This window comes from Labrus bergylta, chromosome 22, assembly GCF_963930695.1.
Source record: "Labrus bergylta chromosome 22, fLabBer1.1, whole genome shotgun sequence".
In the NCBI taxonomy this organism is placed as follows: domain Eukaryota; kingdom Metazoa; phylum Chordata; class Actinopteri; order Labriformes; family Labridae; genus Labrus; species Labrus bergylta.
In genome coordinates, this window is record NC_089216.1 from 17,733,085 (window position 1) to 17,745,890 (window position 12,806).

General features: G+C 41.6%; 1 protein-coding gene across 5 annotated transcripts in view; it reads right to left on the bottom strand.

Moving 5' to 3' along the window:
- sorcs2 (sortilin-related VPS10 domain containing receptor 2) overlaps nt 1–12,806 on the bottom strand; it is a 298,265-nt gene that overhangs the window by 161,202 nt on the left and 124,257 nt on the right. For all 5 annotated transcript variants that reach the window (XM_065950852.1, XM_020652884.3, XM_065950853.1 and 2 more), the window contains exon 3: nt 2,363–2,462. In XM_065950852.1, the coding sequence (XP_065806924.1) occupies nt 2,363–2,462 (100 nt within the window). The remainder of the gene's footprint in view (nt 1–2,362; nt 2,463–12,806) is intronic.

A 12,806-nucleotide genomic window follows, 5' to 3' on the forward strand; every position in this document is an offset into this window, starting at 1 on the left:
CAACTTTCATTCAGCAGTTGGAATGAAAGGATGCATCCTGACACAATTCAGCAAGTCTGGTGCTTTTGAACCTGGGCCTCCATGTAAAGCTTAATTGTAAAATCGTGATAAATCGATTCAAAAGTGTCAAGATTCACATCATACTCTGAAAAATGAATCGTAATAATATGGTGAGCGTCAGCAGCTGTAGAGCGGAGGCAGTCGGCAGCTGCGGAGCAAGTTCTAGAAATTGAGGACGAACCACCATCTTTTAAATCAGAGGTGTGGAAGCTGCATTTTGGCTTCCCCAAGACAGAAAATGAAAGAAGTGAGAAGAAAAACAGACAAAAACTGTGTGTGGCTATTACAAGAAGACAGAGAACTACACAAACAGCACAACCAACATGATGCAGCGTTTAATTAAAACCACTATGTGAAGCTCCAATCACCTCCACTTGTTGAGAGAAAAAAAACCTTAAAAGGCCCAAACCAAACTGACAAGTGAGTTTGAAGCCCCTAAAGGAATCTTTCTCAGTCATCATTTGTCTACAGTCTCATTTAGGAAAATACATCTTGAGAGAATCGTATCATGAGTTGAGTGAATCGTTACATCCCTAAGGTATGGTCAAACATTGAAAACACCCAAAGATGAAAAACATCTACATGAAACTACAGGAAAAGACTGAAGTAAAAATACATAGAAACACTTTCCCCATGCTTCTATTTGATTGATGTATATGTTCTATACTTCTTGACCTGTTGAGTTCTTGTCACCTTATTGGTGTACAAATCTATATGTGGGAGTGGCCCCCGTTTTCAAAAACTACCACCTGAAGAAACACCTCTTGTTGAAACACTGTGTTTTAGTAAACTTTTTGTGGCACTGAGAAAGTGTGCGGACATATCTCTTTTTCTGACTGCAGTAAAGGCGGCCACATCATCTTGTCCTCAAGGCCACCATTCTTGCAAAGATCAGGAGTTGCTGCCTTGATCAATGTTTTTATTTTTGTGCAGTTGAGTGCTTCAGAGAGAATATTGTGTCGGATCCAAACTGATTGTTGAGAAAACCAGAGTCACACACAAACACAGACAAAATAATCAATCCAGACCGCCACGGACCGGCAACTATCTTGTTGTGAAGGTAAAATTACATTCATCAAAGTCTGAGGAGCCTGGTGGTTTTAAAGACAGCAGTCTGACAGGCGCTCTTGAATAAAGAAAGGATCCTACTCCTCAACAAAAAGTCCATCTCTACAGGATTCCTTATCCCCCTTTATTGTCTGAAACTTTTTGGAGCAGGTCAGTGGAAAAACCAAAAACTTTTTAAAGAAGGGAAACTGATCGGCTGTTTTTGCACGCAGGGACCAAATTACAGCCGCACTGGCCATGTCTAAGCAGTTTGAAAACTTTTTGGACCTAACTTGTGGGCTAAACTTTTCAGGATGGAGAGATCAAAAAGGCAAATGTCTGACACCCAATCTCCACATACTCCGTGCGCACCCAAGTCCGTTAGCACCACGGTTTAGCTCCTAGACGGTGCGCGCCCTGCCCCACTGGATCCGTTCTCTGGAACGTGAGCGCAGCCATGAGCAGCTGTACACACATCACAGGAGAACTACAAGATCACACGGGAATACAGAGAAAAATGTGTAAACAACATGTTGCTTTGTCTTTCTGAGGTATGATTGGTTCGGTGCCTGTTTTGATGTAATGCTGATAAAGTGATAAAAATTCGATTGTGAGTCAGTATATTGTGTTTTATTTTGAAATTGACTGGACGCTCTGTGCATTTAATTGTCTAATTTCATGTAAGGGTTGTCAGCTTGACGCATGCCTGCAGCGTACTCCGTTGAAAATAGACTCGCAGCGTATTTGAAACGGAGAAGAGTGTAGTGGCGCTCGTGGCACGCTCCAGAGACGGACCGCGGCGCTCGCTGTGGAAACACACAATGATTGACTAGAGTGGCAGCGAACTAGGGTGTAGTGCGTGGCGCTGACTGACCGCAGCGTGCATGGAGTATGTAGAAATTTGGAGTAAAAATACCAGACTTTCCCGTTAAGGCTGGAGTATTCTTACAGAGAAAATGTAATATTAAAAGTATCAGTGTAAATCTGTACTTTGCCCGCCTTGAAGCCAGAGTGTCTTATCTAATTTTAATCATCAGTTTGTCTTTCGTTTCAGTGGATTTCTTGCTTAAATCCCACATCTTTAATGAGATATCTTACACTCTCTACTCAGCCTGCCAGTGTAAATATTCACAGGCCTCCAGCTCACTCTTTCAATAACACACAAGAGCAAAGCTTTTTCATTTCCTCTGAAAATAGAGAAGAACAACTGCAGTGCTACTCAAAGAGCGTATGTGGTGATTAATGGATCTCTTACCTTTTTCTTGTTGGTCGGGCAGATGTAGAAGCTGGTCACCACGATGGTTGTCCCCGGCATCAGGTTGAGTTTGGTGTAGGTGGTGCCGTAGTCTGTAGACCTGACATGATGAGAAATATTCAGAGTCAGAGGGGAAACCTTTAGGAGCATTTTGTTACCTTTTGTAATGATCTCTTGAATATCACTAATAAAACACAGTATGGTAATATCTCTGTGAATAAGACCTCTGAAAACTCTGCTGATTGTACAATTGAGGGCTCAGATCTTATTACTCTGGATGCATTTCCCCAAACTCTTCGTATCTTCCATATTAAACCAACAGAAGGTCCATATCATCCCTTTGCATTGACAGGAGGACATTTAATCTGTAAAAGAAAACCCAGAGAGGGCGACCTGCCTTTTCCCTCAAACTGCCCTTAAGGCACTGTATGAGCTCCCTCTCTGTTCATCATATTACCACTTTGTGGTCGGCGGTCTGAGCCCGGTGACAAATCAGAATTGGCTGGACAACTTGTCATTGCCCACGACAATGCAGCCTTAAAACAGCCTCAGGCAAGCGATGAAGTACTGGCCAATCCCCAAATCTGGCAGCTTTAAGAGCAGGTACAGACTGCCGTGTGTGTGTTTGAGATTGATAGCTAGAGCAGCTGGATTGTTTCTCCAGTGCGGCTCAGTCGCACCCAGCTGAGCGGAGTGAAGGTGATTGTTTGTGACAGCTTTTTGAAAAATGGCACAAGTTTCAGCTCGGCAAGGCTGCAGAGAGGTGACCGCGTGTGGATAATTAATGTCTGAAACTCCAGGCAGGAATATACAAAAGAAAAACTAATCCAACACGCATTATGCAAGCACCGAGATAAATGCATGAAATACATATTTGGATGAGTTTAGAAACTTCATTTAAAGGGAAAGTATTCTATTTGTCCTGGTTTTCAAATAATGTTGGGTCTCACCGGTGATGATGACTGCAAAGTAATCTTTCAAGGCCAATCCATCTGATCAAAGTATGTCCACTCATAGAGCTTGTTTATGCCACTGACAGGCTCAGACCTTTAAATTAAGTGTGTGACATTACTACATGAAGCACCATGACAGAGATAAAAATGTGTTGTTCAAGAGAAAGATGCATTTCAAAATAAAACACGTACAGCCGTTACACACCAATTTTTCAAATCAACCAGACTCCATTGATAAAACACTGATTCTTAACTGGCTGGACATGAGGGTTGCTGGTCTACAGCTGATTGGTTAGTTTTTCTGTGTTGTATCGTTGTGTCCAATCGCAGCCAAGACAATGTAATTACACAGCACTGCAGAAAAAGTAACCAAAAAGACCCAAAGTAGAGCAGCAACTCCCATGAGCTGTTACAGGTCAAATGAGTGTTTCTCTTATAAAGTGTGGAGCCATTTCAAAAAGCTGCTAAAGGTTATGTTTTCTGGATTAAGAAAAGCATCTTATCTTTACAAAAAGTCTCTGTTCTGTTACGGGTCTGACACAAAAATCAATCTGAGCCTGTCAGTGGAAAAAGGCAATTTTTGTGGACATGATTAAACAGCCATATGGATTTGTAGGCATTATGTTGAAGACGTTACAGACTGTCTTTCTGCTTGTGGCTTTAATGAAGCTTGTATTACTTCTCTTTTTGTTTGCTTAAATGTTAACATGTAACATTTTAAATATTAAAGGCACAGTACGTATATTCCACCAGCAGGGGGCTCTTGATCAAAATAAGAACAAAAAGATGACATCAAGGCTGGCGGGGAATCATGGGAGTTCTCACTGCTACCTCTCCCCTCCCACCCTCAAAGAAAACAAATCCTGAGTTGAGCGTAGTCATGACGACCGGGCTAAACCAAACCGAGGAAGAGAATATGTTTACAGACGAGCTAATGTATCAGAGTATAATTTACATGACGTTTTTATCAAAGCATCACACACAGCAACAGAACGCTAGCTTTCAGTAGCAGCTCACGCTTCCTTATGTTACCTGTCTTTGACGTAACATCTGGTGTTCCCACGGCAACGATAAGCTTGTTTACATTCAATTGAACCCCACCCTGTTTAACCGTTAGCCCTGCCACCATTGAAGAGAGTCCCGCCCACTCAGGGATGCTTATGAAGAAGCAAGGAGGAGAATCATCGCAAGAGTACAAATTAAAGAGCAAGGGAGGGGTGGGTGAGGAGAGCGGAGGTGGTGCGCTGAAGGAACAGCTTTGTTTTGATTTGAGAGACGGGTGCTGAAGTGCAACATCTACAGGACATCTACTCTAAAAGTCACATGTTATACCTTTAATATGTAAAAGAATAAAGAGGCACAGGCTTGAAAACACGAGATTTCCCTTCAGCTGTTCAGTAGAAATAAGTTTCATTATGCAAATGCTACATGTATCTTGTCCGTTGTGCGCTGCTTTTGACAGCTTTCTAGAGCGAATGCTGAGTGCACACAGGAAAGAAAAGCTGCAGCATTTAGTCGAGGCTCGAGAGTTCAACAGGAGGGAGCTGGGAGAAGAGGTCTTGATGAAAGAGAGTGATGAGTTAGCACGTCAGCCTGGTTAAGGGTGAGAGGATTTACTTTTTTCGCACAGTGGGCCATCAACCACTGATGCACACACGCACACAATGAAACACATACACACCCGAAGCCCCGCCACGCCGTTCAGCAATCAGCTCTCCCAGAGTGCTCTGATACAGCTGGAGAAAATGGAGTGGCATAGCAGGGGTGGGCTATTTCTCAGCGGTGAGCTGGCAAGTGTTTTCATCTTCCTCTCCGGCCTGTGTAAGGTGTTTAACCTAGGATCACTCAGAGGACGTGGACAGGTCTGAGGTGATGGCTGTGTTAGCAGCCAGAGCTCAATGCTTATCTCAAAAACCCACTTGTGGACGGAGTCTGGGCCCAGTGTGTAAGAGGCCCGGAGGGAGGCTGGATCATCAGGGTGTAAGTGCAAAAAATACACACAGAGCTGTCAGGATTCAGTCCTAATGAGTCAGGAGGATAAACCTTTCTAAGTGGATGTTATCCTCTTTGTTGAATACATCTTTCAGGATAAACCCCTGATACTGTTTGGGCTCCACAATGAATCACAGCATTTTCGCACTATGACAAATCACCAGATCACATTTAAAAGTCTGATTTTATCGCAAAAAATAAAAAAAATATATTTGACACTCAGTGATTTCTGACACGGCATACTAATACATAATAGTATATCCTGTTGGATGGAGGTCTGGGTTTAATGGTCATACACATGGATTTACAGCTAGCTAACAGCTACCCTCAGATTAATTGGCGCCAATTTATTGGTGAAAAACAACGGCTTTATGCTGATTAAGGCATGGACTGTAAAACATCTACTTTGACTGCTTGTTGGAAATGGGAAATAGAAACTCAGTGATGTCACCCACTGGTTTCTGAAGTGGAGTTTTGAAGCCAATTGATGGAGGGCGTCATGTTGGAAAGGCTGACTCAAACCAACTTTCACGATGTGTAGCAACAGGTTGAGTGTATTAACACATCCACCTGTCAGTCAACTAAAACACGTCCCTAACTTTATTCTTCATAAAAATCAAAACAGATGAGTTTTACAAAAATATACCCTCTGTACAGTGTGTGCTGATAACGACATGAGGTATTCAGACCAAGTTTGTTTTTTAAACCAGACTGCAAACTGTAAATATTTTCAGTTAAAATGGGTATTTTAACATGGGTGTGTATGTGAAGTCGAGGGCTTTTGCAAACAGCCCCAAGTGAATACTAAAGGAACTGCAGTTTCAACAGCGGAGGCTGCCAACTGGATTCAGGAGACACATGTAAAACATAAGGAGACTAGCAGTGAGTTCCAGCTTCTAAGCACTCTTTAATATTTATTTCTATGATATCATGATTGCAATATTGAATAATGTAACCTCACGTTGTCCTCATAACGTGCAGGCCTAAATCCTGCTGAACATAACTGCTGAACTATTTTAAGCATTAAAGAAACTGTAACTGTCAGACAGGGAGTGATTCTTTTTCATTCCTAACAAAGAAAAACAACCAACAGAAACTCAACAACATGTTGAATCTGGACAGAAACTCTGAATGATGCACGTGTTTGCTTCCCATTGTTTATCGTCTGGGTTTGTGAAACTCTGTCTGGTGCTGTATGCGAGAAGCTTTTGCCTAGCAGTTAGCAGTAAATGAGAAAACACTCGTCAGTGGACCTCAGAGAAATAACATTTCAAACACTGTTTGATGAGTTTACTGAATAATAGAACAGGGTGTAATGTTGTTATGGCTTCTTAATTTATAATATAAGAGAATAACAGACTGTACCCTGTTGAATGATAACAGAGTCATTATTTCACCAACATGTTGTTCACCAATGAACCACACACACTGTATAGCTGTACATGCTAACAAGAGCTAATCTCTGAGTAACACAGCCCTTGCTCTCCTTATTACATATTCATAGCACTTCATTAGCAGGGGGATAATGAGTGGCCGAGGTCGCGGTGGGCCATGTGCCCAGAAACACTTCTAACATCTGGATGGTGACTTTTCAAACTCCTCACTCGATCTTTATGTCATCCAAGTCTGCTGCCATGGAAACTTCTTTTCCATGGCCCGGCTTTTTGAGACCAAAGGTTGATGTGTATTTGTTTTATGTAAAATAATGGAAATAATCCAAGAAAAATGATATCAATGACAAAGAGGTCAAAAGTGAAGCTCGATGTCTAAGGAGGCTAATTTTCTTTCATTTTCAAACTTAATTTCTTTTTAATATGGAGGTGGCAAGAGTTAAGTGTTTATAAAGTCAGAAGGAAGTGAGAAATCCTCATCCCAATTTTCCAGAGCTGATGGATAACAACCAGAAATGTCTCTTTTGTCAAAACAACGGTTCAAAACCCAAAGAACTGTCTGTCGACAAGACAAAAAGCTTCACCACTGAAACAAATATTTACATTTCAGAAGTTTTTTTTGCTGAAAAATCAGCAATCATCAATTCTCAGGACACTTTCTAAAAAGGTGTCCTTTTTAAAAACCTCATCCCTGGCGTCTTTAGTCAAAGGATTTTCTGGCAACTCGTGTTCAACATTAAAAAAGGCAATTGAAAGATTGTTGCCATGCAGACAGGGGGAGAGTCAAAGGGTGAGGCTAAGCTGTTTCACCACTAATAAGGCTAATTTAGGGGGCTGGGTGCAGGGTGCCGTGAAAAGTCGGCGGCCGTGGCACCTTATATGGAAAGAATAATGATGTTGAGTTAATAAGAGGGCTCATTTTGTACTGTCTGCCATCCAGACCTTTGGATTAATAGAGTGGTGGGGAGTGATTGTAGATTAATGAGGAATAATTACTTTGAAACAGAGCAGGGAAGGGAGGGGAGGGAGGGGAGAGATGGTGGAGTGTGGGGAGAAAAAGAGAGAGGGGTGAAGGGTTCTGAGGAGAAAACAACTCAAATGTGATCTGCCCTGGCCACACAATATATACAGAATATATATCCATGTATATGGGTATTTATATACTATCCTGTGCGATCATATTCCATCATTCTTCCCATAGATGTAAATAATGTAAATATTTAGGATTTAAATGTATATGAGAGTACTTCTGCAATTCTACGTTTTATTTAGCAGACGGGACAAACATCAGAGAGTTAGTACAACACACGCAAGGATCTATAGAGGAGGAAACATCAGGAAGTGCAAACAAACATCTTTAAGTCAGAAACACAGGTGCTGACAGAAAGTGACCAGACGCAAAACATCAACAGCTGTTCTTGAGAGTTCTAATCACCATCAAAACCATCCTAAATATCGTGATCACCATTATAAATATCATGAAGGTCGTAGGTGTTTAGAAAGTGCTGGGTCTTTAGCTTTTTCTTAAAGGTGCAAAGTGACTCTGCAGATTGAATGGAGTTTGGTATTTCTTTCCACCACCGGGGGGCGACAGAGGAAAAGAGTCTAGTTAGAGACTTCGGACCCTGTTGTGAAGGCTGGATCAGATGCCTTTCAATGGCAGGGCGTAGTGGGCAACCGTCTGCTCTTCTTAGTAACAGGTTGTTCTTCCTAACAGTGGTGATCTATTGAGGAATATTCATATGACAGGGCTGGAAAAGGTTACGTCACAAACCTGCAATGTTCATGACCTGCTAACTTAAAAGATCAGCACTGGTACTCTTCCTATTCAAACCGAGCATAATAAAAGCAAACAAAATGTTTTTTGTTTTTTTTAACCAAAATTACAAGGACACTCAGGTCCACTACACGCCCTTGTCCTTCAGCCTAATTTGTGTTTTATCTGCCTTGTTGGGTTTCACTTCCCTACACTGGATTGGTCAAGGCTTGGTTTTCAGTAAGTCTTTCCCTTAACCATCATTTTCATGACACAGGAGCAGAAACATTGAATTCAAGGCTTAAACAAGTTGCCATTAGACAAAGACCACACAGCTGAAATAATAACAGAGGAGGGATAGAAACCAGACATAGACCAGGAAGGTATCCAAGCAGAGACGGGAAACGGGAAGAGGAAGACAGACCTGGAAGTGTCTGTGAGAGTGGATGTGACAGAGACAGACATTGCAGGTGAAATTGTATTTTCCTTGATGCGCTTGAGAAAACAGAGAATGTGGAAGCACTTTAGGCCGGCGACAGGTGCTGATTCAGATTTAATGTCCTAATATGTCAAGGCTGCTCCCAGCATCTGACGTCCCAGGAAAGACGGATGGAGACGTGTGTGATGAGACGGAATACGAAATAAAGGAAAAGGAAACGCGAGAGTGGATATAAGACAACCTAAAGATCCACCCAAAGGAAACCTAAACCTCCGGCTGGGTTCAAACGACACACGTTTTACAATCTGAATCTTCAAGATTTGGGCCCAAGTTCAAAATATGGATAACATCTTGAAATCAACACCACTAAATACTGTTTTTTATCTGGATAAAATGTCCAGTTTGTGTCATTCAGAACTTTTGAGTATGACTCGGACAACTTCAAGCATTTTGGTGCCTCCTGTGGACAAAGTATGTCGAATGAAATCCCATTGAGAGAACAAGTGATCACAATTATGTAACCCTTCAGAAGTCTTGTGCTTGATTAGGTCGATCCTATCTAGTTTTTCTTTGAAAACAGGAACAAAATGAAAAATGGATTACCTAATCCTGGATAGAATAAAGTGGGCAGCATAAACTCAGCTGGTACAACGAGTGCCTCATATACAGAGGGCTACAGTACTCTTTCTACATTTCCTGACTTTACTAAGCCCTCCCATCTGAGCCTGGACAAACGATCCTCAAATTAATCAAAAGGTCTTTAATATGTTTGCTGGTGATGTGATATGATTGAAAAGTTACAGACAGAGGTGTCTCCTGAGGTACCTGCTGCCAAGAACTACTTTGAAAGTTAATGAAGGTTTAAAGATAACCTCAAGACATTTGTGTGGACATGCTGGTGGTCTCAACTCTGCGGAGAGCCAACAACAGAAACAAACTCAGAGAAACCAGACGGCCAGGCTGTTGATTTTGACGATGCTCATCAGTGATTGGCTTACACACAGATGTCCCAGGGAGCAGGGGGCAGTTGGGATGAAAGCCAGAGCCCAACGACAAGCCAGAGGATTGCTAAGACACTCCAGTGAGTGATGAACCATGTGACAAATTGTCTTTATTGCCGGGGTGTCGCTCAGCATCGCTGAAGAATTAGTGCCAGATTTTGTCCGGAGCAGGTTAAAGCTCCATTCATTAGCGATCATAACAATTCATCCTGCTTGTTTTTCATTTGAGATGGGAATAAGCAGGAGATTGGAGCGTTTAATTTATGGCAGCAAAATGACTTGCTGCCATGACTACTGTTAAAAGAATACTGCCAAGAGATGACCGCTATTAGTGCTACAGCAGATTTATAGTTGTTAAAGCAAAGCATCATAAATACAAACTGGTGAATTGCAGCTTTCAGCAAGTGCAGCCCCATTTTTTTTTTTCCTTTTCAGAAAAGTAAACTTGAGATCCATGAGCCACCTCCGTGAACCTGAGACAATGAAGCATTAAGGTATGATCCCATCTGCTTCACACATGGACGGGCCATGAACGCTGACCTCTTTCCGGCTCACATCTTTCCTTTAGAATTGACTATTCTGCAGCTGTTTTTTGTTTTTTTTACACATCAGGCAACAACTCAGCACCATCTATCTGTTTATTTTCACAGCAGTGCAGTGGTTATGGATGGTAAAGCTCAGGGAGTCTCAGGTGTAGCCCGGACAAAGACTTTATGGCCATCTGCTCTGGCCTGATTGTGTCAAAGTCGGGCTTTATCGACTGCAGAATGGAATTCACAATGATAAAGTATGTCTTCCAGGGATCCGCCACATTTTGCAGGCAGAAAAACTGAGCATAGCTGTGGGGGAAACTTTGAAAATGATCAAAAATGCCAATGGGGATGATCACTGTGCCCCTACGAGACATTTCCAGACCTGGGCGTGATGGTCCAACAATCAGATTTTAACCCTCGATCAGCTGTGAATGCCTCATAAACAATAGTACCTGTTCAAAGAAAGGTGTGAACCAGTGTCGATGGGGAAAACAAAAAGATTTCTGTGTTGAACTTCTCTCGGCCTTGAGATGACAGAAGCATCCGTGTCCAACACACTGGTAACAACTCGTGAAAGGGCAAACAAGCTGAAGTGTCTACAGAAAGGTGAGATAGGAAAAGAAAACAGTTGACAGAACTGGCTGTGTACTTTCAAGAAAACCATTTTCATTTTAAGAATGAAAACTTCTGAAAGTATTCCTGTGGATTTTTACAAAGAAGGTCAAACACTTTGGGAAAGAGAACAAACTTGGCTTATATAGAAGCAACTGGCCAATGCTTGGAGCTTTTAAAACTCACAGATCTCCAAAATGAACCCCCAAAATAGTATAACCATGCTTTTTCCAACTATAAACTAATAACTGGATATGATGTCATTGGGGTTAATAAGGTAGGTTTCTCTCTTTTTTTGAGGGGTACTAAGTTACATTCATACCACTATGCATCCATTATAAGACATTGATTTAAAGTGTTGAGGAAATTCGTAATACTTAAGATAAGATAAGATAAGATATACTTTATTCATCCCAGCAGAGAAATGTAGGTGTTCCAGCAGCCAGCATACATACAAACACACAACACAACACATATATACATACATATCCCACCCATACAAAAAAACATGAGCCTTCACACAAGAATGATTCAGTTTGACTCAGATGGCTTAAGTTGAAGAAAGTTTATATCTAAGATGAATACTTAACAGCACACCGTGCTCAGTGCCTTGCTAACTCAATTCTGCCAGACGCTCCACCAAGACTTTGCCTAGATCCGAAAGATGTTATAGATGTCAGGGTCATATTGACCCCACTAAACTAGTCTGTGATGTCTAGTACAATTTGTAACAGACACTAAGTCTACCAAACATGCAGATATGAGAGAAACCCTTGCCAAGCTGTCCTTGGTCATCTAGTCACAGCTGAACTCCATCAGCTCTGACTGACAACAGGAACAGTAGACAAAATCAGGTCTGTACATTCAAAACTAAATAGGTACAGAAATTCCTCCACAAATGGTAGAAACCACATCAATCCAAAATAGTGTTAAAGCCCCTTTTCAGGACCAATCAAGCCTGGAAGTCATACAAATGTGCAAAATGTAACTGCCCATCAGCAGCGGATCAAGTCGAGACTGACTTTGTTTAACTCGTTGAGGAAAAAGAGATGAGTGATGGCTGACTTTGTGGCGTTTTGGTGTTAAGGGATAGCCATATATAGTGAAGTAAAATGACCTTATCTGAGAGGTTAAAGACTGAGTCCAGGGATGGTCTGTTAACATTCTCGATCACAGTCTCCAGAGTCTTCTTCATTTAGGGTTGTCAAGCTTCAGGAAATTCCTCGACATTCAGACAGCAAGGGAAGATTTTTTTTTTTATCTGTGTCATTGTTTATGAGTTCTCTGTTTCCGCCTCCACACATCAAAACACAACCCTGCAGATGTTAAACTAAAACTGGGTCGCTGTGTTTTCCTGAACTCTCAGTTTCTGGCGCTCATGATTTTATTTACCCTGTCTTAATACCTCAATGGGTGTGCCCAGCCATGTGAAGGAAAGACTTTTCTGCAACTTTGATCCACATTTTCATTCTTCTGGTACCTACAAAAAACTCGAGTTATTATGTCCAGTTACCCCAAAGGAGTTGGACGATATGTGGTTTGTTCTTCTGATGCTTAACTTCATTCATTCATTAAAACTTTTATATAATCCTTGAAAATCATTATGGTTTCCCCAGAACCGATCAGCAACCATCGTCTGATATATGCCTCTGGGAACGGATGTAAATGGATGGGAGCTAGTTTGTCACTAGTTTTGGAGAATGGTTCACCTTCCTTTGCCTTGCACAGTCTAAACACCCCAGACTACAACTGTCATTCAAATGAAAA